Here is a 25,917-nt window from a genome sequence, read left to right on the forward strand (position 1 = left end):
GAAGAGTATTTATTTTATGAATCTGCTCATGATTGAGCAACTGCAAATGAAATTTTCAAAGTAATTGACAATTTCATGTCTGAGAATGATATTCCTTGGAATAAGCACATTGCCGTATGCAGTGACGGAGCTCGGGCTTTAACAGGAAAACATTCTAGTGTTATTTCTCAAATAATGAAAGTTGCTCCTGAAACTGAATTTACTCAATGCTCCATTCATCACGAGTAGCTAAAACTATTCCTGAAAACCTGAAAATCGTTTTGAATCAAGCTGTGAAAATTGTTAATTTTATTAAAAGCAAGCTATGAAATCAAGAACATTTATGATTTTTTGCCAAGAGATGTGAACATGAAATGCTTTTATTACATTATGAAGTAAGGTGGTTATCCAGAGGCTAAGTTTTAAAACATCTTTTCGAACTTCAATCAGAAATTCAAATTTTCCTGGTAATGCAAAATTTGAATTGCAAAATTGTTTATTTAATGAATTATTGTTGGCAAGTTTAGCATATTTAGCCAATATTGTTGGAAATTTAAAAGAATTGAATTTAGCATTACAAAGTGTTAATTTGTTTACTATTAGAGATAAAATAAATGCAATGATAAAAAATCAAGGCATCGAACTAATAATCAAAGAATTGGATAATAATATTTTAATCTTTTTCCCACTTTTAGAAAGTTTTCTAACCGAAAATGATTTGAAAATAAAATAATTAGCATACGACATTAAAAATCATTGTTTTTTATTGATAAATAATTTCAACCTGTTATTTCCTGAGGTTTATGAAAAAGAAAATTGGATTAGAAATCTGTTTTGTCCAAATGTACTTGAAATTTTATCTTGTGAAGAAAAGAACAATTGATAAAAAATTTCCAGTGATCAAAGTCTAACTGAAGATTTCCAAAATAATATACTTGTTAATATTTGGCTAAACTGGGGGGGGGGTAAAGGCATTTCAAATAAAGCTATTAAACTTTTATTATCTTTTTGCACGACCTATTTGTGTGAACAAGGATTTTCTTCTATGTTATATTTGAAAAATAAATACAGAACAAAATAAAAAGTGGATTCTAATTTACTGTTAAAACCAAGTGAAATAAGACCAGACATAAAAAAATTGATCTCTCTTAAACAGGCTGAAATTTTGCACTAAATTATAGAATTAAAGTATTGTAACTTAAATTTCAATAATTAAAATGGTAAACAATTTTTAATCTTATATTTTTTATCTGTGCATTATAAATTTAAATATCCAATAGGTTATGAAAATGCCAAACTATATATATTTTTTTTAATAATTCTGTTGAGGAATTCAAAAATAATCATTGAAAAATGTAGTGGTGGTACCAAAGTTTTTCAATGTTTGTTTAGATTGTACACCTTAATAAAAAAATTGAGAACCACTGACCTAGATTCTGTGTTCTAATTTTTTTAGTAAATCACAAAAAAATATATACACCAAGAAGAAATCGAGCCACAGTCACAAAACTTGGTAGAAATGTAATCTGGTAAGAGATATGCAAATGATTTAAATTTCGACGTCAATGAGACAAGGGTATGTACGCTATATGCACATGAAATGCGCAGCTGGGAGAGTAAGCATGCTATTCAAGCGAATCTATTGACTTAGATGAACAGTATTGTGACGAGAGATTCTTTTGACGTGTAACCGACAGCAGTACAAACAGTTGTCGGACTTTGAGAAGGAGCATATAGTAGGCCTCAGAGAAGCAGGTTAGTTGAACAGGCATATTGGCTGCCACCACGGTTGGAGAGATATGGTAGTTGCTCGGTATTGGTGACACTTCATTATGGAAGGGATAGTCTACTGACGTAGAGGATCAGAGCATCTCAAGAACACAAATGAGCGTGATGATCACATAATCATAAGAGTGGCAACTTCGTGCTAACAACATTGCTAACATCGATTAGACGTTATTTACGACCTTCCAGGCATCCGGTGATATCAAGGGAAACCATTCAGAGGCAACTGGCCAATGATGGTATATGCTGTCGACGTCCATTAAGATGCCTACCGCTGTTGGATTTTTGCTGAACTTGGGCAAGCTGGAGTGTGCCTGACCGGAGGCATGTGATCTTCAGCGATGAATCCTGATTCAGTCTCGCTGCTGATGACTAACACACATGCGTTGGGAAGTGGCCAGACTAGTGGTCCAATCTGGCATCACACATGCGTGGGGAAGGGGCCAGACTAGTGGTAAAATCTGGCATTTGTTGTCGAATGGCATATGGCGATTACACAAGGTGTGACAGTGTGAGGAGCGATTTGCTGGGATACATGATGACCTATAGACATCCTTCAAGGGGCTATGATTGCTCTCAGTTACATGGACGACATATTAACTCCAGTTGTACTGCCTGTGCTATTACAGTGTTTGTATGGTCCTTAAGAGTTCTTAAAAGTCCTTGAAAATTTTGAAATTGATTTTTGGTCCTTAAAAGCCTTTAATTTCAGCCCAAACCGGCAGAAGGTCTTTAATTTTTAATCATCTGAAATTTCTGTCTGTTTCTACGACTGCCATTTTGAGTGTGAATTAGCATTTTGGAGGAATATTTTTGGTGATTCACTGACAAATATGGTTATCTTTTGAATGGGTTATAATTTGTTCCTATTTCTAATATAAAATCGTGGGATACTCAAGTTTCTGAGCAAAAGTGAAAACTTAGCATTTCGAAATTATTTCATTTTTTCTAATGAAGAGCTCTTAAACAACCTTTTCACTTTTGGGGGTGTGACTTCTTTTATTAAACGAATCTAAATTTAACAACTTATCAACATTTTGGCAATTTTAAGATCAGCTTCTATAGAAAATTTTTAAGATCCGAAATCTAGGAATTTTTCGACGATTTTTTTTTTTAAAACATTGTAACATTGATAAATTTCATTAAAATAATGGTAATATATATAGAAATTAAATTTAAACAAAAATATTAAAATAAAAAATTTTTATTTTTCGGTGTCATATAAGTTCTATTTTGGCCACTTATTATACAAAATTTTGAATCTAGAAAATAATCAAGGTATAATTCGATAAACAGCAAAAGCAAAATAGCTATGTAATTTATTAAAAATGTCTTCTTAATTTTTTCATGGTAAGAGTTTTTTCCATATTAATTGTTCAGAATATTCGGAATTCTCAGAATATGCATAAGTTTTCTTAATTTTTTCATGGTAAGAGTTTTTCCATATAATTATTCGGAATTCTCAGAATATGCATCAGTTTTCTCTATAAAATTAATTTTATGCTTTTTCCTCCTTCTTTTTTTCCCAAAATATTTCAGACTTTTTGCTGTTACAGAATTGGTTAGGGTAATTTTTCTGTCAGATTTTAAACATTGCAGCTTAGCATGTTTTAGTAGGATTTAAAGGCAAGATTTAGAGATCCTCTATTCTAGAAGATTCCAGAAAAATGTGACAAAATGAAAAATTTCTCCATGCTATTAATACCCAATGGATGTAATTTACAGAAAGTTTGCGATGAATTTCTTACTTTTTGGAGAATATCTGGAAGACAATGATAACATAATATTTGAATGTTTTACTTCTGATATTAGAATCTTTTTCTTAACATGTTTATATTCCCTTTATTTTCTCTACTTTTTACTAGGCACAAGCATGGAAAATATCGAAAATGCTTCTAAACTTATCACGTGGACAGGCATTATAGAAAGAAGTTCTTGTTATTAGTCAAGAAATTGAAAACTTACAATTTAAAAGGTTCATGTCTTAATGCATCATATACAGAGCTGGCATTTTCCCACCTGATGCAATCTCTGTGGATCCTAAATTCTGCTGCCTAGTGCTTTTCTAAATTCTGCTTCCAATACCTGCTCTAAATTCAGAAAGTTTTGCCATTTCTAGATTTTGTTGCTCGGTGTTTCAGTAAATTCTAAAATATTTGCCACACCAGGTTTGCAATCAGCCCTTATCATATATCATTTCAAATTTCTTCTGAATGTTCATATTACTACAGAAATAAAATTAGTAGCTTTTTCTGTAAATTCTAAATGCATTTAGTTTTTTTTTTAGAATAACAGAAATCTTTAATTAAATCCAAAAAATTCTGAAATGAAAAGGAAATGTGTTTTGAAGAAAGAAACTGAATGCATAAAGAGGAAGAAAATTATTTTTCAAAAATATATACAGTTATTATTTAAATTACTCAGTTGCTTATAATTTCAGCATTTACTATAATTTTCTATTTATACTTCCTCATCAGAATACAAATCGCTTAGACAGTTTTTAAACTGAGGTTTTTGGAGTGTAAGACAGAGTGTGTTTCTGACCTCCGCTTGCTCCCTGCATTAGTTCCTACCAGCTTTGATAATTTGTATTTATTCATCTTTGTATTATCATCGCCAATATTTGAATTTGTTATGACGCTGAGTTACTGAGCCAGCTTAAATTAAAATTCAGTTGTATAGTCTTTGACCACTAGTCTACGTTTTTAGTTTGAATTTGACTCTTGTTTAAGTACATCACTACGAGCTGTAATTGATTTGGTTAGCATAAGAACATGCCATTATATTCTAAGTTCTTTTTAAATAAGAAGCTTACTTAAACCTTTGTGTGACTTTTAGTTACTTTCAGACAAAGTGATAATTTGCCTCACATCTGTTGGGGGGAGGTTTTGAACTATTTAACTTTTACCAGATCAAGTAAACCCTGATAGGTACATTATGGAGAGGTGACAAGTTAAGAGATAAAGCACGCAGAAACTGAGAACTTTGGTTTGCATATTGAGACAAATTTTTAATTGTTAGAAAAGATTTTTAAAGAGAAGGAAATCGATATAAATTAGCCAAAATGTCTCGGAAGGCTTCAAATTAAAAAGACGCATAAATATTTTGTTGAGAGTTGTTGCTACTAAGGATTTATGTTTTTTAGCAGCAACTGTTTTTAATGTGTAATTATCCTAATATTGTTTAAGAATCAATGTCATAAATTACATTTATTTTAAAATAAAAATTTAATCGTGGCCATGTAAATCCATAATGATTAAGGTTATTTATCTATCTAATTTAATTACTTATAACTAATGCTTACCCTTAAAAAATTATCTCTGCACATTAAAGTGAGTTATTGCCTTTTATTAATCCTTACCGTGATCACAAGATAAAACACAAAAATGTAAAAATTCATGTTGAATTTATTTCTGTGCATCTAGTGAAACTTGAAATAATACAAAACAGCTAGAGCATAACTTTCAAAATTGTCAACCGTGCCTAGATCAGGCCTTTCAGGTTTGCTCTGATCAGCAGGTCTCTCTCTGGGCAAGCAGCAGCAGTGACAACAGCCAGTCTTTTATTATGAATCATACTGATTATAGCTTTACTTGTCATTTTAACCTATGGCACTTGACATAAAATCTACCTGTTATTTACTAAACCTCTAGACTGAGTAAGTATGTGAAAAAATGAGTCATAAAAAACATAATCATGAACCTAGCTGTTCGTAAAACGTTAATATAATGTCACTTATCTTCTTTCAAATCTGTCCAACTATTATGAGTGTAAAATATTTAATGCTACTTGATAAATTTCATAAAGTTTATTTTATTTTCAAACTTATTAATAACTATATTAATTAATTTATGTTTAATTATACTGCATCCTATGCACAATCTATTTTATTTTTAGGATGGTATTACAAAAGTGAAGTTTACGCATATAGATAATATTTTTAATTGAATTGATTCAGTTTCCATTTGCTCATATGTCCTTAATTTTTTCACTAATGGTCCTTAAAAGTACTTAATTTCCATGGGCAGAAATGTGTAGGAACCCTGTATTAAATCGCCCAGGTGCCATTTATTAGCAAGACAATGCTCATCCACACACTGCATGACTCCCATCAGTGTCTTTAAGGATATGACATACTCCCATGTCTTGTCAGGTAACCAGACCTCTTACCAATAGAGTAGGTTTAGAACATGCTTGGAAGGCAACTGCAGCCGTCCCAGAATATTAGTGAATTAACTGCTGAATTGCCAATAGCAAAGATTATGGCATGATCTTCCACAGGGGATCATAGGTGACCCACTTGATTCGATGCCACATCTAGGTGTAATTTCATCATTAAAATCAAGAAAATACTCCATTTTATAGCAGTTTTGGGAAATTTGGAGTTTCTCAGCGAAACCCTCTGCTGGTTGGTGGGTTGAACTATTAAAAACCAAAAGCCTTTAATGACCTTGGAAGGGACAGTTTAATTCTAAAATTAAACATATAAGACACACTTTTACATACATAAGCGTTCTCCGCCCAAAATTTATCTTAGCTATCAGTTGCTCCTGTTAACAGTGTTACTTTGTCTTAGCTATCAGTTGCTCCTGTTAACAGTGTGAAATGTATAAATGCCAAAATATTACTGTATTTTTAAATGCTCTCACTTGTATACCAGTTTACAGTTCATATTTTGCTCCTCAGTTCTTTGAATAGATCATTTTTGTTTTGGAAAATTGTATGTACATAAAAACGAATCATTATCAAATGTGCAATTAAAACTCAGTGATAAATATTGTAGTACAGAAAGAATCTGATATGTCCACGTAATTAAAAATAAATCATTCAGTGTATGAGGAAAACCAATAATAAACATGAACAAAGAAAATTGCTTACTCACTTTGTTTAATATATAGTCAAGGCCATTAGGCTGTGGTATGCCAAAACTCCTGGTATATAAAACTTTATATGGTATATAAAATTTCACATAGGTGATTTAACCGTGAGTATTAACTATTAAAAATATAAATTTGTTTGTTTACTTCCTTCAAATATTAGTATAATAATCCAAGATATCGACGGTTTGGACTAATGTAGTTTGCAGATAGAGTTCCCACAGGTTAGAGTACTTAATCATGTCTTAATTTCTTGCAGACTTGTCACCAAAAGCCACTATTAATTTAACATCTTGTATCATGTTTTAGAATAAAATTTTATGTTCAATATATTTTTTATAAAAATTGAACTTATTTTATTTTTGCAGTTGTATGACAATTTTCTGGCTGATTTTGAAAATAAGTAAGTTTTTTAACTACTTTTGTTAATTAATTGTGCATATTAATAGCATATGCTTTTGTACATTTATTGTTATGTTTGAGATATATTTAATAAATGTAATACATTTAATTAAATTTTAAGTAAATAAAATGCTCTTTGTATTTTCTGGATTAGCTTAAATTCATCTTGATGTGTCCCCCCCCCCGATTTTCCTTTAAAAAAAAGAGGGCTTTGTGTTTTGAACTTTATTTTTGTTCTTTCTGATTAAGTGTTAACTCTGCTACGTAATTAAGAGTAACTAATCCACAGGAGTTATAGTAAGCTAAAGTTATTCACTGTTGTGCCATTTTGTGTATGCAGTATACAAGTGTTGATAATTTATTGCAACCTCAACAAAACTTTTTACTGGAAATTCAATTTTGGGTATACTTTGATGCATCTTCTTATATTGATGGAAAGGGCATTGAAGACAATTTGAAACTTTGTTGGAGACTTAAGTAATAATTTGTGTATCTGCTATTTAATTAGATGAAGGTGCTGGTTAAAAATAGCTAGTAGGGGAACCAGCAACACATTAAATTATCCTTAATGGCAAGAACAAATCTCTCCTAAAACAAAACATTCTTAACAATTTAAAGCTCAAACCAAGCGAAGATATAGTTTGGCATGAAAAAGCTAGGTCATCTAGAAATCTGCGTCATCTAAAAACTACTTAGTCCAGTCAATTTCCTAGGGCTTAAAATATTCCTTTGTTTACAGTTGCCTTAAATCAAAATCAAGCTCTTTAGTGATTTAATCTCATACCTGGAGACACGTCTCAGTCATTTAGCAATTTTTATACTCTATTTTGACCTTATTTGGCAATTTTAGTTCAGTTTAAAATATTAATTTTTAGAATATTTTTACATTAACCATCTTGCCAACCACAATAACCAATGTGTTTTTCCTGTTTTTGTATGCAAATGGATGAGACTTAAGCAATTCATTAACAATATCTGAATAACAACATTAACCACGTTCACATGAAGGGGCACTTGCTGTATTAAACACATCAATTAATGATCACACATGGTCATATAGCAATATATTGATATAATTTATATAATATTTATGTTTATATAATAATTTTGTTATACATTTTGTCTATTCTGCATAGCTTTAAAGCTTTACTTCTGTTTGTTTATTTTTTAAAACGTATTTTATGAAATTTGTTAATCGAGTAATTTAAAATTTGCAGTCATTAATCATATTTACATATATCTGGCCTATAATTTCATAGTACTTATGATTCCAAGTATTAAGATATTGGAATTATGAAAATGGCTTATGAATAATAAATATGAAAATAATATAAAAATTAGGCAATAGACCAGGGTTGAATTAACCATTAAGCAATACTTGTATAAGCACATGTTTAGGGTATCAAGAAAAGGGGGCACCACAAAAAAGGTCTTTAGGTATTCAGGAACCAAGGCATCAAAAAATTTCCGTTGGAATGATGGTACAGCTAAACCAAAATCAAGAGAGAGAAGGAATAAAATAAAAACAAGTGTAAACATATGCGAGGGCACCAAAATCTTTCAAGTGCTTACCACTTCTAAAAGTTTTAATCCGTTCCTGCTGAGACACCTACACAATCTTGGCAATAAATTGTTGTTGTCAAATTGGTAATATTTGGCAATGTTTCTTTAGCCTGAAAACATTTTTCCAACAAATACATTTCTCAGACCCTAAGAACTTATTTTTCTAGAAAGTTCTTCAAGTGCTGTTCCATCATTTAACAATGCATAACTAGGAAGCTGTTGAAAGCTGTCAGTTAATTAATACTGTGAAAGCCATCAGCCGATAGCATATGGGTTTGTCCGCCTCAGCTCATGTGCTACTGATTATTCCTCTATAAACTCATTCTTTATTCTGAAAGCAACTCAGCAGTTGTACTGTGTGCTTATAACTTTAAAAAATTAGTCAATGGAATGCTGCTCTTAATTTAAATATATCTCAACCTGTTTTATGCAGTATTTTGAAGAATGATGAAGAAATTGTTTACAAATCAAAGAAAAATTTAAATGAAAACATGAAACGAATGCATAGTGAGAAAGATCATCTTCTTCATAAAGCATGAAGAAGATGCTGAATTACTGAAGATGTGATTTATAATGTTCATAAATAAGATGTAGTCACCAAATGTTCCATTAATGCAGCAGAAAGCTGAAGAAGTAGCCATAAAAATTGTGAAAGATCGCTTTATGGCAAGCCAGTTCGGCTGATGGAAGAAAAGAGAAAAGTATTGTTTACAGATACATTCATGGTGAAGAAAAAGATGCTGCTTTACCTGCTTTTGGAACATGATTATCAAATGCATTGTCTTGTAAACGTATATGATGCTGATAAACAGGTCCGTACTATAATGCATTGCCTAAACATACATATTTATTTAAAACAAAATTCAAAAGGATATAAAACATGGATTTCCAACCATTTTCTTGCATTGACCTGTTTTAAAAGAATTGTTTTCTTCATTGACTCCCTTACATTTTTCTCTGTAATATACAGCATTCAACATCATAATACAAATAATTGCACATAATTTGAAAATATTTATTATGAAGATTATTATGTATTGAATTAGATTTTTATGTATGAATATATAGTATTAGACATTGAAATTTGAATTAGAATAAGAATGTGAACAAAAATTTTGGAAAAAAAAAGTTTTATTTGATTTATGTTTTATTATTTTTGTAATATTTTCAGTTTTGTATATAAAAAGTTTTCAGGAACAAAATAAGATGCTAATTGCATAAAAGTTCAATTTTAATATGGCTACAGTTACTGTACAGGTAGAATTTTTTTAATATTTGGTATAAAATTTCTTATTTTGAAGTCACCTCTTTCAAAAATATTTAATTTGTGTCTTGTTTTCCATTGTAAATTACTAGCCTGATTAAAGCTTGCTTTCTATAGGTAAGGAGAGAAAAAAGTCTATATTGTTGGTTTGGTAACAACTTTTATTTTGGGATAATTTTCTCAGTTGACTTTAAAATTACAAAACTTGGTGTAATTGTGTGTTTTGAATAAGACTTGTGCTTAAACATCCTTCTTCAATTCATCTTTACTTTTTGTATCATTAATATCAAGATGAGATATATTGCAGTTCAGTTCTATGAGCCATGCTGTCGCATTCAAATTTTCAATATGTTCGAAGCGAGCATTAAAATCTTCTTTTAAATTTTGCAGGTAGTTTGTATATAACATCATTTGAGGAAATAAATCCTTTTAAATAGCGAACAATCACATTAAGGTGTTATGAATTTAACATTTTGGTGGATATTAATGATGAAACTCAAGTTTAGCATCAATAGCAAAAGATGTTTGCCAGTCGCTTTCTTAAACAAATTCAAATGCATCATGTGATTGTCTGAAAAAGTTGATGATTAATTAGTGAGTGAATTACTACAATGTTGAAATGGGGATGTCCTCTAAGTATCAAGATTAGCAGTACAGTATTAAATAAATAATTTCCAGAAATATTAGATATGAACAATTCATAAATGAACTTTTGCATAATAATTGCTTACAGGCAGTTATTAATGCACATTTTTACCTAATTAAAATGCTGTGAAAGTAAGTATTGGTATGTTTCTAGTTATATTTATATTAACTGAATTCCATTGATGTTTTGAAGGGATATATTTCTTGTTGCTTAACATTATCTAAGTTGTTTGGACAAATATGATCACTATAATGTGATATGGTAGTGGTGCCTACTGTATTCAGTTTCTGCCACACTCAACGTGTAGTATAGTAAATTATTCAGTTGTATTATGCTTTAGATCATTAATATGATTGCTTCAGTTATTTCAGTTATACTTTAGATTGTTAATGTTGCATATTCATAGATTTAAATTATTTTATGTTTTAGATCATGAATGTCATCAGTTACTTTAGATCATATTCCATAAACCATCATCTTTAGTATGTTTGAATGATAAAGCTTGTGGCTTTTTTTTTTTAGCATTCTAAGTTTTACTGGACTTGGATGTCTCATTTTAATTTTTTAATTGTTGGGTTTTCTTTGGAATATTCATTTTCATGAATCCTACTTCATAGACAAATTAATAAACAGATTAAAATTGGAAAATTATCTTTCATATAAAAATAGATATCTTCATAATGTTTGAAAAATATTGTTTTGACAGATTTTTGAAGCTGTAGTGCTAATTTATAGACATCTTAATACAATGTACAATGAAACTTCCATTAGATGATTGCCTGAGGTTTATACAGTTTTCTCTCATTGAAGGTGAACATGACCATTTTTTATGTTCAATACTGTTATTTAATTATACTTTCAAGAGCATCAGGAGGGGTGTATTGCAGCAATGCATTAGCTAGATGGTTACTATGTGAAGTTTCAGTGTAGTTTGGTGTGGTGTATCAACTGTCACGAAAATCATATTTTATTTCAGCATTTAGAAATTTTGTAATTGTATTTTTGATTTTATTGTATCATTAATATAGACATTTTGTTTGTTAGATTATTATATTCGGTTCTGCATTCATTATTTTATGTTTTTTTCATAAAAATAATGGCACATGTAATTTTATTCTGTTAACTTGAATTTTGACAATAAAAGATAAGATATAATTAGTTGAAGTAATCGAATGAGAAAAGAAAAATGAATAAACTAATTTTTAAATATCTGTTATTGCTAATGTTTGAAATTAAAATTCAGTGCTGCAGATTTTAGTGAGTTTTTAACATGATTTTATTTTTATGTATGTATTATGATTTTATATTTATGTTTTATGTAAGATCTTATATTATGTCTCTTCTTATTTTACTTCTTATTGCTTACTTTTTATTTTATAGAATTAGTCCATTGTCTCTTGTTGAAATATTAAAGTTTGTTGTTAAACAAATTTCTGGTAAGCCTTTTTAAAAATTTTTAAACTAATTTTTTTCTTAATTTAAAAAGATCTGAAAATTTCAACATTCTTTTTTATGCTTTTGCATATTCGTTATTTTTTTTTTTTAATCTCTACAGATTATGATAAGAAAATAGACTTTATGATGAAGACAAAGGAAAAGGTAAAAAAAAAAAAAAAAAAAACATTTATATTTCTAACTTGCAGTTTGAACTAATTTTGAAACATTTAATATTGTTTATTATTAAAATGGAAATTACTTCTATCTTCCTGCAACAGTATATGAATTAATTTAATTCGTAAGTTTTTAACCTTTGTAATTTTTAGTTCAGTGATTCAGGAAAAGCAGTATTTTCACTAGCCTGCTTAATTTCTAAGACTTTCTAAGAGTTTCTGAAAAACTCAGGAGAAAGGCATTATTTTCCCAGTATTATTCAGTGTTCTTATTACTTTATACCAGGTCTCTCTTTCTTCCATTAAGTCATTGAGCATATTCAAAGATGTGCTTATTACTCAGAGACCTAATTCTTTCATTAAGAAATTTAAGGGCATGTCCAATGTAATTTATACTAAAAAATTGTTGCTTGACTAAAACAGGTTTTTTGAAGAAAAGATTTGATTGCATGGCTCAGGCCAACTTTTTGTTATTTATTAGCTAAACTTAAAACAAATGAAGTTTCTTATGAGTAATTCTGTGTTATCGAAAATAATGATATGATTTATGTTAATGTAATATTGTTTTACAAATGTGAAGCTTTTTTTGGGGGGGGGTCACAACAATGTGGAAGATGGGTCATTAATGTTTCATTTTAGATTCTGTACACTTGCAATCATGTTCACCAATAGCCGAGCAGTAAAACTGCTGAACACTAAAGCCTGTTACTTTAAAATAGGAACTTCAAGGTCATTTTCTGCTACCCTGTATGCCTTGTAACCATTAGAATAACAACTGCAGCAAATGGTTCGAGTTGCCTAAATTTTTTCCTTCCACTTCATTTTCATTTAGCTTGCTTTGCTTCCTGAAAAGCTTGTGAATGAAGGGTGACCCTGATCTACAATCTTAAATGAAGTGGAGAAAATAAGTGCTGTATGGTAGTGATGATAATATGCATTACTATCACAGATGGTGGTGGATGGTAATGGCCTTTGAAGTACCTTTCAAAGAAACATTGTAGAAGTTCGACCTGGATTCAAATCCTGGTGAAGGAGATGGCTGCATGAGATATTTTATGCTTTTCATCATGCATAATGTGAACATGATCAAGTTGCCATTAAGGAGTCTTTCACAAAGGCATTAGGAAGTAGTTTTTGCATGCTTTGTCATAATCCAAATGACTTAATCCATACATATACTCAAATTTACCATCTGTGCCTGGGGGAAAAAAAAAAAAAAAAAAAAACATCTAGGTAATTTTTGACCTGTTTGTGCATAAAGCTCTGTATAGTTTTCTAAACGACAGCTATTTATGATTACCATTCAGAAGCTTTGTTGCAAGCTCAGCAGCACTCCTTCTGACATTCATTTCATGTAAGAAAATTTACTACATATGCCATAAAATGCATCATAATTTTGAAAATATTATAGATTTATGCTTTATTATTTTACAGACTTGTGTGATATTCTCTGGTGCTTTGCTGATTAAAGAAAGTTCAGAATGATCTTCTCAAGTGCCTGATTTTGAATTAGTTATATTATTATTTTTACAAAGAATATTTCAAAGTTTTTGGCAAAGTTTAATGCTTTTATGTTATTATTTTATGCTATGCCGTATTAATTACAAAGTACGCAAACTTAATTTCTTATCAGAAGTAAGCAAGTCAACTTTGAAACATTGCCATATTGTAGAGTAATTTAAAATATAACACATGGTAAGTCAAAGAAGATGCTAGCAACTTCCATGTAGTTTAGCGGTGATTAATTTGGAAATTTTTTGAGGATATTCATTTTGTTTTTTGAAAATTTTTGCTGTATTTTTTTCATCAGATCGATTATAAAGCTGCATAAAATTCTGATATTTGGGCATGTGTCCTTTAGAGCTGAATATTTTGTAATTAAAAAATTATTAGTGTACGTACTGTTTTATGTTATCAATCGTTATATGTTCTTGCAATTGAGTTTTGATTGAGATAGATTGAAAATTTTCCAGAATGAACAAGGAAAAAAAATAATTGAACTAATATTTTATTTCCCATCATAAAACTTTTAAACTTTAGTCCAATATCTCTCTTTACATTTCAATTTCCTTCTAGAAGTGATTTTATTTAAGCTCTGCAAAATACCCATTCACAGCCTTTTCATTTGACAAAAATCTCTTTCCAACTAGGAATGTATTGAGATTTAAGAACAGATTAAAGTCCTAAGGAGTCAAATCAAATCAGTACAATATATGCAGAAAGATCACAATTTTTATGAAGTCATCAGAATTATGCCTAAATATTTCTTCACTGGAGGCAAGAGGGTGAATGTGTACCTCTGTCTAAAATACATGTTAACCATGCTTGCACATTTTTGTTCACAACAAATGTAATTGTTTAAAATCATGACTCCATAACTAATAAAGTCATTTTTATTACATCTTTTTATACTGCCAATGTTTTCGTATTAAGCTTGTGAAGTTTTTCAAAAATGTTTTTGGAAAAATAGTAGTGAATCCAAAGTTATTTGAATTTTCTACTTTTGATTTTAGAAGCCTTTCTCTTGCCATATTCCTCTTTCCATTATTTTATGTTCTTTTATTTCCATGTGTTTCATTGTACACAAGCATAGAAAATAGAATCTTTGACTGTGAAAAACTTTTAAATTAGCTGACATTGAAAAGGTGATTGTGAAAAACTTTTAAATTAGCTGACATTGGAAAGGTGATTGTGAAAAACTTTTAAATTAGCTGACATTGGAAAGGTGATGAAATTGATTACCAAACAAAGATCAGAGATGTTACAGCATGTTAAAAAATAGCTTTTAATCTGGATAGCAGAAAAACATTTCTGTATCATGTGCTGTGCTTAATTTATATGCAGCATATATTTTACCTACTACATTTGTATTTTAATATTTGACATTGTTACAGTAATAAAAAGTAGGATTTTTTTAATAAAAACAGATTAATTATTTCCCCTTTACTTCTTATTGGGAAAAGTTTGGTATAGTTCAAGAATCTGGAATGTATTAATGACGTGTACTGAGGTACCATTGTGTAAGAAATAATTTGGGTGTTAGTGGTGTGTAGGTGCATAAAGACATAATTGCAGTCATAGCCATTAGATAAACATTTTAAAGCCAACATAAATAGTATGGTGCAATAAGCATACTTGTTCTTGAAGAAGCTTACATTTTTGAAAAGCAAAGGAGCAACAGCAGTCTAGGTAACAAAAACAAAAACAAAAAAAAAAAAAAAAAAAAAAAAGCAGAGAGTAATTGCTTTAAGATGAAGTCCCTATTCAGAATGGTCTGGTTTAACATTTATTGGTTAATAATAACTTTCTAAAATTATTATTGCTATAGCCTTGTGTAAGTATTTGCATTATTAGTGTTGTGCAGGAATCATAGTATATAGATTGGTTTTGAAATGACACAGTTTGTAGTAATTTATTATAAGCAGTTACTGTTGTTAGAATAGATAGGGGAAGTATTCAAATTAAAATGGGGAGATAAGAGGCAATTGCAAATTAAAATTAGAATTTAATTTACACATTCTTTTATCTTAATACATATACATGTACAAGGTAGCCATAAAAAATTTCCTGATACATGAACCTCTAACAGCCTATCTGCTGAACCAATCAAAATGAAATTTCAAATATTGTTAATTGAAAGTATAAAGATTGTGATTTAAAACAATAGAGCTCTAATAGTTACAGTGAAAAAATTTCAAAATTTTTCAAATGTCAATACCAACCTTTTTCCTGCGCAAATTGATTAATGCATTGAAAAACTATAAATGGCAGTGGAATGATACATGTGGGATGAAAATTACCAGCGTAAAAAGTTTGCAAAGAAGAGCATTATAAAAGACCAATGACAACACAGGAAGGAGATGTATTGACCTTCTTGCATAATTCTCAGAGACAGGCAGTAGAAGCAACAATCACAGGGTATGATGTGCAAATCATTGCTTGTGGCAAATCTGTAATAAGGAACGTCGTGGCACGCAATGACCTAGAAGTTGATCTGTCAGCACTATCCTTATCTTCAGGGCAAATGTTTTTATTTTATTCGGTTGTAATTCCTTAATAAATGCAGTATTTCATCTCGAGGTACTCCGTCTTTGATTGGACACATCAGAAGCTGGCAGAAATTTTTGCTTGTAATGAAATTAAATATCATCCTTCTGTATGGAATTTTATGTCCTTAGCCTTTGGAGTGTTAAAATCTAGTCCTGACACAAAATGAAAATAATGTGCTGATTTGCCCGAATAGGTATGTTCTGTCATTATGCATAAATGTATCTAGATATGCAGTTTAGAGGTAAATTAAGTATGGGCTCTGAAGAACAAAATCTCAAAATGTTTGAACCATTCATCGCGTTCAACAGCAAACTTAGTTAACTCTTGGATGTCTATGTTTGCATATGATGTCTGTCAGAATAAGAGTGAGAGATCTGCCACGTTTGGTTTGGTTCTGGCACTTGCATATGATTGAGCTATAGCATTATTGTTGTGAAGCATCATCTTTCTGGACCCCAAATTGTTGATTTGTCTAAAAGGGTTGCACAGTATCCGCTAATAGCATTTTTTGCTTTTATAAGATAATAAGTAAAATATATTTGGTATTCCAAAAAACTGATGATGTCAATTTTGTAGTCAACTGAATGCTCTTTTGCCTTCTGAAGTCCATGCATTATCTCTAGTTCTATATCATGATTTTAGCTTTTGGTGAGTATTTGTTAACCCAAATCTCATCTTTTATAGCAAATCGTTTTCGAAACCTGATGGACTAAAAATGTTTAGATGTTCAGCTGAGATTTGTGTTTTAATGAATTTTTGCTCAGGTTTGAGCAAACATGAACTGCTTGTTCATAAGAGATGCTCACTGCTTCTTGAATTTCGTGCATTTTTTTTTTTTTTTTTTTTTACTGATTTGTTAAAATCATGTCATGGACTTCGCAATTTATTATTTCAAATGTAGTAACCTTTTGTACATAACCAGAATATGGTTTATTAGAATGATCTCAAACTGGTGGCATGGGGACCCCAACTAGCCTCTGAAGCAACTTTACACTGCTCAATACATTTCAATGATGTATTTATTGTAAATATGATATGTATAATTTAAAAAACATGGATATATGGATTATATGCAATTACTGTTGAAAGAAAGAGAGGTAAAATGCAGAGGTTGGGGGTTGAATTGCTTAAGTTTTACCCAAATGTCATGTGGGCAATCCTTCTGTGTGCAGCGTTATTTGCTCGTATATGTTATGGATATTTCAGAGTTTTATTTTTATTTTAGTTTACTTTTTCTGTTTCTAGATGGCATTAGTTGACCATAAGAAAAAGTTTTTTTTTGGGGGGGGAGGGGGGCTATTGAATTGATAGTAAAATGTCTGCTTTCTTACAGATACACTATGTTGTAATTTCTAAACATTTTGCTTATTAAGATTTTATTACAAGCTAATAAACATCTATAATCTTATTATTAAGAGCTTATGAAATAGCTCTTAAGTTATATAATTGTAATTTGCATGTTTTAATTAGTCTAGCACTGTACTTTCTTGCTAAAACCAAATGAGTTGTCACTTAGATTTGAAATTTATTTTCTGTCCATTGAAAATGTTGCCTTCTGAAATATATTAAAATTAATTTGAAAAAATATATCCACTGATGATTTTAGAAATGTTTTAATCTAAGAGCATAGTGCTTCTATATGATATCAAATTAAATGTACGTGGAACCTTTAGTTTATCTCATTAATGCATTTCTAAATGAACTGGTGTTGAATATTGATGCAAATCAGTGCAAAGCCAGTGGCATTCCTGGCACTTAGACATTAACATTTCTTATTAATCATTCAATATTGAATAAATTTACATATCTTTTCTTTATGTTCTCCCATTTATTTAAATGAAACATATTTTACAGGTTAAAGGAAACAATGAAGCAGTTGTTCTGTGTAACATAATCTTAGGATTACTGAAGTTGGAGAAAGCCGATTTGGATGGAGTAAAAGTAAGTTTTTAATTTTTAATGATTTCCACAGTTAATGTAATATTACTTTAATTCCATTAAAATATTAAATTAATTGCTGTGACATCTCTAATTTAGTAAAGAAGGTTAAAATAGTTTAAAATATTTGTTGAGGTAACTGAAAGCAGTGAAACAGAAATTTAAGGAATATATAACTATTAAAACACTTTAAAACGCTTCTAAGAATGAAAATGCTGTATACTTGTAAGAGTAATAATTTTTAAATGGCATTTAGACTTTTTTAAAATTTTACCATTATTATTCTCGTTAGCATACAATTAAATTTAATATCCGCTATATGAAAGCGCAAATGAAAAAGGAACTATTTCTGCCATGAAGAATGTAAAACAGTTGTGCATTGTTCAAGAACAGTAGTTTAGCTTTTGTAAGGCATACAGATGTTGATTAAAAATTGAGACTATTTCAAATGATTCCTAATAATCTAATCTTTAATTTAGAAAATACTTGAAGAAACAGAAGCTATGATTGATGCAATGGATGGCATAAGTACTGTTCATGGACGGTATTATCAGCTCAGCAGTGATTATCATCAGATTAATGGCCAACATGCCCAGTATTACAGAGATGCATTGCGCTACCTTGGGTGCACAGATCTTGATGATATTGATGGTTAGTCAATAACTTAGCTGTTACTTAAAAAATATAATTTTTATGTCATATGTTATTATAGCCAATTTTTTGAAAAATTTATTTTTGAATTTGTTTGCTGTTAAGTTTTTTCCTTTATCAAAATATTCTAATATCAGAGGAACATTTTAATAATATTTCTTTCAGGTGAAGAAAAGAAGGCAAGAGCTTTTACATTATCACTCGCAGCTTTGTTAGGTGATGGTGTTTATAACTTTGGAGAATTAGTAAGCTTTATAGTTATCTTATTTCATAAGCAAACCCAAATTTGTGTGTGTATATATATATCTGTGTGTGTGTGTATGTGTATCGGTATGAATGTAGGAAATTAAACGTAATGATAGTTTTTGGAATAAAATGCAAGAGGCTAAAACTAATGAAACATTTATTTGAGATTAGCAGTGCCAGAAGAATGTCATACTAATTTGTCAATGAATGATATCAATAGAAAATGATGTTATGGATACTTAGACATTAGAAATCTGATTAAGTACTTTGGAGCGAGTGAAAGAATAAAAGTGAAGAATAAAAATGCAATAAATACATAGCCTTTCAATATTTTAAAAAATATTTTAAAAATATCACTTTTAGTATCAAACAAAAACTTATACGGTCAAAAGTCTTTAATCCGGACTCGTCGAGACTTCGGCGATTTCGGATTATAGATCATCAGTTTAAATCTGGTAAGATGGCATGCAGAAATTATAAAATTAAAAATATGAAACCATAATTTTTGAAATAAAGAGCAATTATGATCTAAAGAGTATCAAAATTTACAAAAAAAATAATATTTATTTGTTTACTTTATTGAACATTTCTTTCAACACGCGCATGCGTAAAGCATACATTATGCATAGTCGAAATTAGAAAATTGCAACCAGAAAACTATTTGATTTGTGTTCGTGATATTTATAATGACGAGGAATTTCATTTAAATTATATCAAAGATGGAGTACATCGAGATGAAATACAACATTTAGTTAGGAATTATAAGCCAAATAAAATAAAAACATTTGCCCTGAAGATAAGGATAGTGCTGATAGATCAACTTCCAGTTCATGGCGCGCTGCGATGCTCCCCCCCTTCCCCGCACAGAGCAGCATGAAATTGATGAACAGATTTTGGAATGGTTAGAGAAACAAAGGAGCCTTTATCCATTTTTTGTAGCAATTCCACTTTTTGTTTAATGGACATCGAAACATGCTTTCCCTTTGTAGATCCAGCATCGGAAATTCTGTTTGACATAATCGAAAGTTCCAACTTACTTTTATAAAATTATTCTAACAGTCTGCAAAAAATAATAAGCCGGATCCAATTCGAAGATTAAGGAACAACACAATCTGCAGCACTAACTGAAATATATAATTAGATAATTTTAGCTTAGCTTATACCGTCCGTTATACATTAAACACGCATGCATAAACGTATTATGCGCATGCGTAAAGGTATTACGCGCATGCGTCAACGCATTATACATTGATGCATGCGCAGAAAGTTTGAAGCTTTGAGTCCGGATTATGGGTGTCCAAATTAACGACTTTTGACTGTATTATAACAATTTTAATTTTTCACATTTTTGACCAAAGTACTGTTCATACATTATCTTTTAAATTTCATATTGGTATCATAATTAGATCAATATCATAATCTCTGTGGCTTTCCCCTTAAATTGTGAATTTAAATGTTTCATTTATGTAGTTTTTAATTTTTGTCTTTAGTTAATGGAGTATTGAATTTCAATTGTATTTTATGTTATTACTAGATATTTTTAAAGCACAATAAAAAATGGAGTAACACAATAATTAATAAAATTCCTTAATTACAATATGTTAAAACATTGGAAAATTTTTTACTTCATAATCTTAAATTGTGTAGAATATACATTAATATTCTCTGCAATATATAACACAGCAAATATGCATGCCTTTCATAACAGTCTGGTATTAAAAGCAAGGCTTTGCTTATATTAACATTAGTTTACAGTCCTTTCTTCAGAAACCATCATTTAGTATACTGTAGTGATAAGATTGGATTTTTTAACATGAAGCCATAATGCAAGTGCTTCCTTTTAAGAATAAAATTGGAAAGTTTCTATTTGTCAGCTACAAGCAATGATACTTCAGCTCAAATATGCACTTATAAACTGAAATTATGAACAAAGACCTCTGATGGTTGAATTGCATATTTAAAAAAATTACTTCTCTTCAACGGCTGCATTTTTTTTTTAATTTAGAGGTTTTCTTAAAGTCAAGTCACCATCGGTAATATTCACTAGTAGTCCAATTACCTGGGTTTTAATGGTCAAGCAGCTGCATAAAGCTCATAGTCAGCCTCGGAAATTCTGAGCACAAAATAGAGTTGCATAAAATTTTAGGGTTGCTTAGAAGCTCTCTCTTTCTCTCTTTTTTTTTTTTTCCTAAGATTCAAAATCCTTAGCTTATATACTCTGTAAGCTAATTTGAATTCTGGTGAGAAATACAGAAAGAAGTTAAAAATACAGATTAAAATCATAATGATTAGTTAATTAACATAAGAACCTTACAGATTCTTCTGAAATTTTTACCAATTCATGATAAATTTGTCATTTTATAGGTATCATGAATCACTGTGATAACATCACTGTGCAAATGCATTCTATAAAATGATAAAAAAACCTTTTACAATTTGCCAGCTTGATAAGCAAATATATAGTGAATACTAGAAGAATGTTTTTTGTCTGGATGCTTTTTGTTGTGAAGTCTGGTGGTTGAGACATGGAGAAATGTTCATCAAATATTTCTGAATGTGCAGTTTAGTTTCTGTGGCTGAAGTCTGTGGAGATGTTAAAGACCAGCATTTCTCAACCTTTATGCTTTGAAATAATATTCATGCCTCTGGAAATTTTTACATAAATATTACATATGATTAGCAGTATACATACATACAGTAACAAATTTATAATAATCCTAGCAAATAAATTTGCTTAAATCCTGACAAATTCTTATAAAGCTCCAAGGTTTTAAGAAAACCTGAATGAGAAAAATTGTTCTAGAGTGCTTTAATCCCACCTTTATAGTGATGATTTAAGAAAAGCTGTTTTCTCTATAGTGTGATACTATTATTTACTAAACAAGGCCAGTGCATGATTATGCATGTGAATGCTCTTAAGGAGCTTGAAATGGTCTTGAAAAAGTTTTTATGAGAAACATATGGAGCACAATATATTTTAAGCTCTGATTCCAAGAAAAAAGTCGTCAATCATCATTATGGAGTTTTTTTTTGGGGGGGGGCGGGGTGTCTTCTGGAAATTTCTGCTGTTTTTCAGCATGCCCTTTTCTGATTGTTCTGTTACTGCTACTAGTGAGTAATCTTGATGGACATAAATGTTTAAATGTAGTTTTTCTGCTCACATTGCAAAATTCTGGGATGTGTTGTGGCATAATTTTTGTTTCAGTGCAGGTGCTAAGAATGGAGAATCCAAAAGTTCATTTTTCTCATACTATGGTCTTTCATTTTAAAAAAGAAAAAAAAGCTGTTGGTCAGACTGTTTATAAACTTTATGTATAGAAAATGTGCGGTTTCTGATAACGCAGTCTGAAGTTGGTTTAAGAAGTTTAAATGTAAAAATTTCAGCCTTGAAGACGATGCCCACTCTGGATGATCATCTTTTGTAAAAACGATTTATCAAAAGAAGTTGTCACTAAAAACTATAAGGGAAAATATATATATTCCAAAAACTTTAGGACATAATAATTTGAAAGTGTTTGGGTATGCAAACTGCTACAATGTATGGTTATTCTATACTTCAACAGAGCAAAATATGCTTGCTTGAGGATCTGCATTCGATTCATTACTGGGTTGCGGCATTCCTTTTTTGATGTGGTTCTTTACTAGAAATGAGAACTGTACTATACAGTAATATTGCAATAAAAAAGTTAAGCAGTAAGCCAAAAGAACCCCCTTTAGTAATACTGAGAGGGGAGTGAAAGAATTTTCTTGCTGTTCTTGGTAGCCATTCTTGGAAACCATCAATGAGAGATTGACTGATAAAATAATCAGTCTTCAGTGAAATGTTGTTTTCTGTAGGCTGCCTGACAGAAAATTATCTTCATGTTTTTTACAAGTATGCCATGGTTCTGGAGTGGATAATTAGTTCCATAACTTACGCAGCCTGCCTGATTTCCATGATGTGATGAAGATAATCAACAAGCTATTATTTTCTGGTGATTTATTTTCTTTAATAGTATTGATAACAATATCTAATTCTTCTAGAGTGAGGTTCTTTAGAAACAGGTCATCATGCTTGTGTTCTCTTCCCTTGAGAAGCAATTTTTTGGCAGAGCTTTTTATTTTCTTTCTGATAATTAATTTTACTAACTAGAGAAGTGCATTGCAAGCCCATTGGCCACTTTTCCATTAGTATCTACTGTTGATCCACCTGTATGAAGGATTTTTGAAGATTGGGCAGCACTTGGACTGAAAAGTTTTTCAGTAATTTATTTATTTTCCAATACTTAGAGTTTTTATTGGATCTAGGGTCTTACAAAGCTCGGCCCATTTTTGTTTGATGGCAGCAACCTTTTCTTCCATTCTCTTATGCCTCTGGTAGCAGTCTTCTGTTTTCTTCCATGTTGTTTGCTTTAAGTTGATCATTCAACAAGTTTCTCTCTTTAATTAGGAGTCTATATTTGGCCCTTCCAATAGGCAATCCAATTTTATTTCCTTTTCCTCTTGGAATGAAGCTCTTAGCTGCAGTGTTAAAGTTATGTGTTCTCTTCGGCTATTTCTCTGGGCAGGGATTTCAACATTAAATTGAGCTTCATAACAACTGGTCGATGATTGCTCATTGCATTATCAAGAATCTTCCATGTAAATTGAATGTGTGATAACTCACTGCAGTGATCAAGAGCTGGCTGTGTACCTGTTCTTGAAAGATGAGTATTTTCTTCATTGTTTAGGTAGCTAAATTTAAGTCTGTCAGTAGATCCTTCCTTCATCTGCTTTCTCTTCTCATTCAGAGAATGCAAACCCCAAGTTGAACTTCTAGCATTACAATGGTCGATCGTAATAATGAATTCAGCTTGGGAGTGAGGTATATTACATAAGGTTTCTGTATCGATACTTGAATAGTCCGAGTGATAGACATTAATCAAGAAGAAGAAATGTCATAGCAGGAGGATTTCCGTGGCCTGAATTTCTGTGCTTTCCAAGTGATCAATTTTAATCTTTCTGTATTTGGCATTATTATTTCTAATAAGGAAAGCAAGTCCTCCTCCCATTCTGTCAGTCCTATTTTTTCACAGGATAGGTTAGTTCTTAATGTTGAATTGATGATTTTTATTTAGCTTAGTCTACTGGGTACAAGCAGCGTGAATGTCATTATTCTGTAGGTATTGTATACCATCAATCCGAACTAGAGATGTGCGTGTTGTGTACCTAATGGCTGCCCAAACTATTACACCAGGTGCAGGGCTCCTATGCCAATATCGAATGATGTGCGTTCTTCTCGGACACTCCAGAAACCTATATGGCCATCAGAATACTGCATGTAGAAGCGGGACACATTTGAAAAGGTGACATTGTGCCACTCTTGTATCCAGCTTTGTTGTTTGGTGCACCAGAATCACCATCTCTCTCTATGCTGCATTGTCAAGGGAAGCTCAAGTAATTGTCACCCTGCATATAGACCATGCTGCTGCAAACGTTGATGTACCTTACGAGCTGATACCGGGCATGCTGCAAACATGCCCATTTCCTGTCTGTGATGGGGTCATACGGTTTTGCAGGCTGACCTCATAATATGTCTCTCCACTCTGGTGTCAGTCATGGGAGGGCGTTGAGATCATGTGAGCCATTCAGTATGACCCTTAGCAATCCATTAATTACATATTTGCATGACAGTGGTTGGATGTTGGTTGACCAGTGTGACCTGTAATATCATGGAACGATAATCTACACTTTGGATTGACAACAATCCTGCCTCTATCGAATTTCGAAACTTGATGATAAGCATTTTCTCTTCTTATTTGAGGCATAACACGATATTCTGAGCAAAGTCCAACCGTACAAAGTACTTTCTGAATGAGATATCCGCTACACAACTTTTCTTTTATGCAGTGCTTCAGATGTTGTTTCTCCCTTCTACATCTTCTAAATGTGCTGAAATACTAACCATTCGCATATCCCAACTTCTTCTTTCTTTCATGTGATTTTGACGTTCTTCAGATCGTCCGTCCTCACCGTGCAAACATCGTAAGCAAATGCCTTCAATCGGAGGATATCACCCATATGGACTGGCCAGTGTTCTCACTGGACTTGAAACCAGTAGAGCATGTGTGGGACATGCTTGGCCGACGAGTTGCAGCCCGTCAACCTACTCCTACATGTCTATTGGAACTTCGGAGAGCAATGCTTTTTGAGTGGTGCAATATCCCCCAAGATCAGATCGATAATTTGATACTCAGCATGCCTAGGCATTGTACGGACTGTATTGCATCGTCTGGGAGACATACAATGTATTAAGAATTATACCCAACTATGTAATATTTGTTTTTTGTAAATAGGCTTTTTTTTTTAATTTGCTCCAGGGAGAAAAATTGCTAATTTTTTTAATAATATCAAACATATAACATCTTTTTTTGCTCTTTACTTTTTGTTTAATAAATAAGCTTTACAAATAAGTCAAATTTGTTTTGCTTCTAACTTTTCTTTTACCTGATTTTGCATTATCCTTAATTTATGGACGTGAGTGTATTTTATATCAGAATCATAATGTAAGTAGTTGAATAAACTGAATCATGCGTTATAAACGAAATTAAAATCAGTTTTGAGTTCTTTTAAAATGGTGTTGCTGTACAATTTGAAAACTGCCTAGAAACTCCTGTTTTTCATGTTTCATAGACAAAAAGGTAAGAAATTTTACGCAAAGAGCCAAAAGAAGTGAAATTCAATACCAGTAAAATTCCAAATATTGAAAAAATATGAAAAGTAATAATTAAAGAAATGTAAAACTAAAACCTAGTTTTACATTTCTTTAATTATTTTAACCCTTGGGGGGGGGAGATATACAAAAAAATAAATAAATAAAAGACAAAGTAAAAAGATGAGGTTACATCAGATTCAATTACATTCCCACTCAATTTCACTTCTTTTGGG

At 31.0% G+C, this 25,917-nt stretch overlaps 1 protein-coding gene across 1 annotated transcript in view; it reads left to right on the forward strand.

Annotated features, from left to right (window-relative positions):
- Positions 1–25,917, forward strand: part of Rpn9 (regulatory particle non-ATPase 9) — a 39,044-nt gene that overhangs the window by 9,174 nt on the left and 3,953 nt on the right. The window contains exons 3-8 of the mRNA XM_035353279.2: positions 7,010–7,044; positions 11,897–11,952; positions 12,072–12,115; positions 18,031–18,117; positions 18,594–18,765; positions 18,931–19,010. Coding sequence (XP_035209170.1) covers positions 7,010–7,044; positions 11,897–11,952; positions 12,072–12,115; positions 18,031–18,117; positions 18,594–18,765; positions 18,931–19,010 — 474 coding nt within the window. The remainder of the gene's footprint in view (positions 1–7,009; positions 7,045–11,896; positions 11,953–12,071; positions 12,116–18,030; positions 18,118–18,593; positions 18,766–18,930; positions 19,011–25,917) is intronic.

This window comes from Stegodyphus dumicola, chromosome 5 (genome assembly GCF_044657685.1).
Source record: "Stegodyphus dumicola isolate Sdum_Otavi_A_Nest chromosome 5, ASM4465768v1".
In the NCBI taxonomy this organism is placed as follows: Eukaryota; Metazoa; Arthropoda; class Arachnida; order Araneae; family Eresidae; genus Stegodyphus; species Stegodyphus dumicola.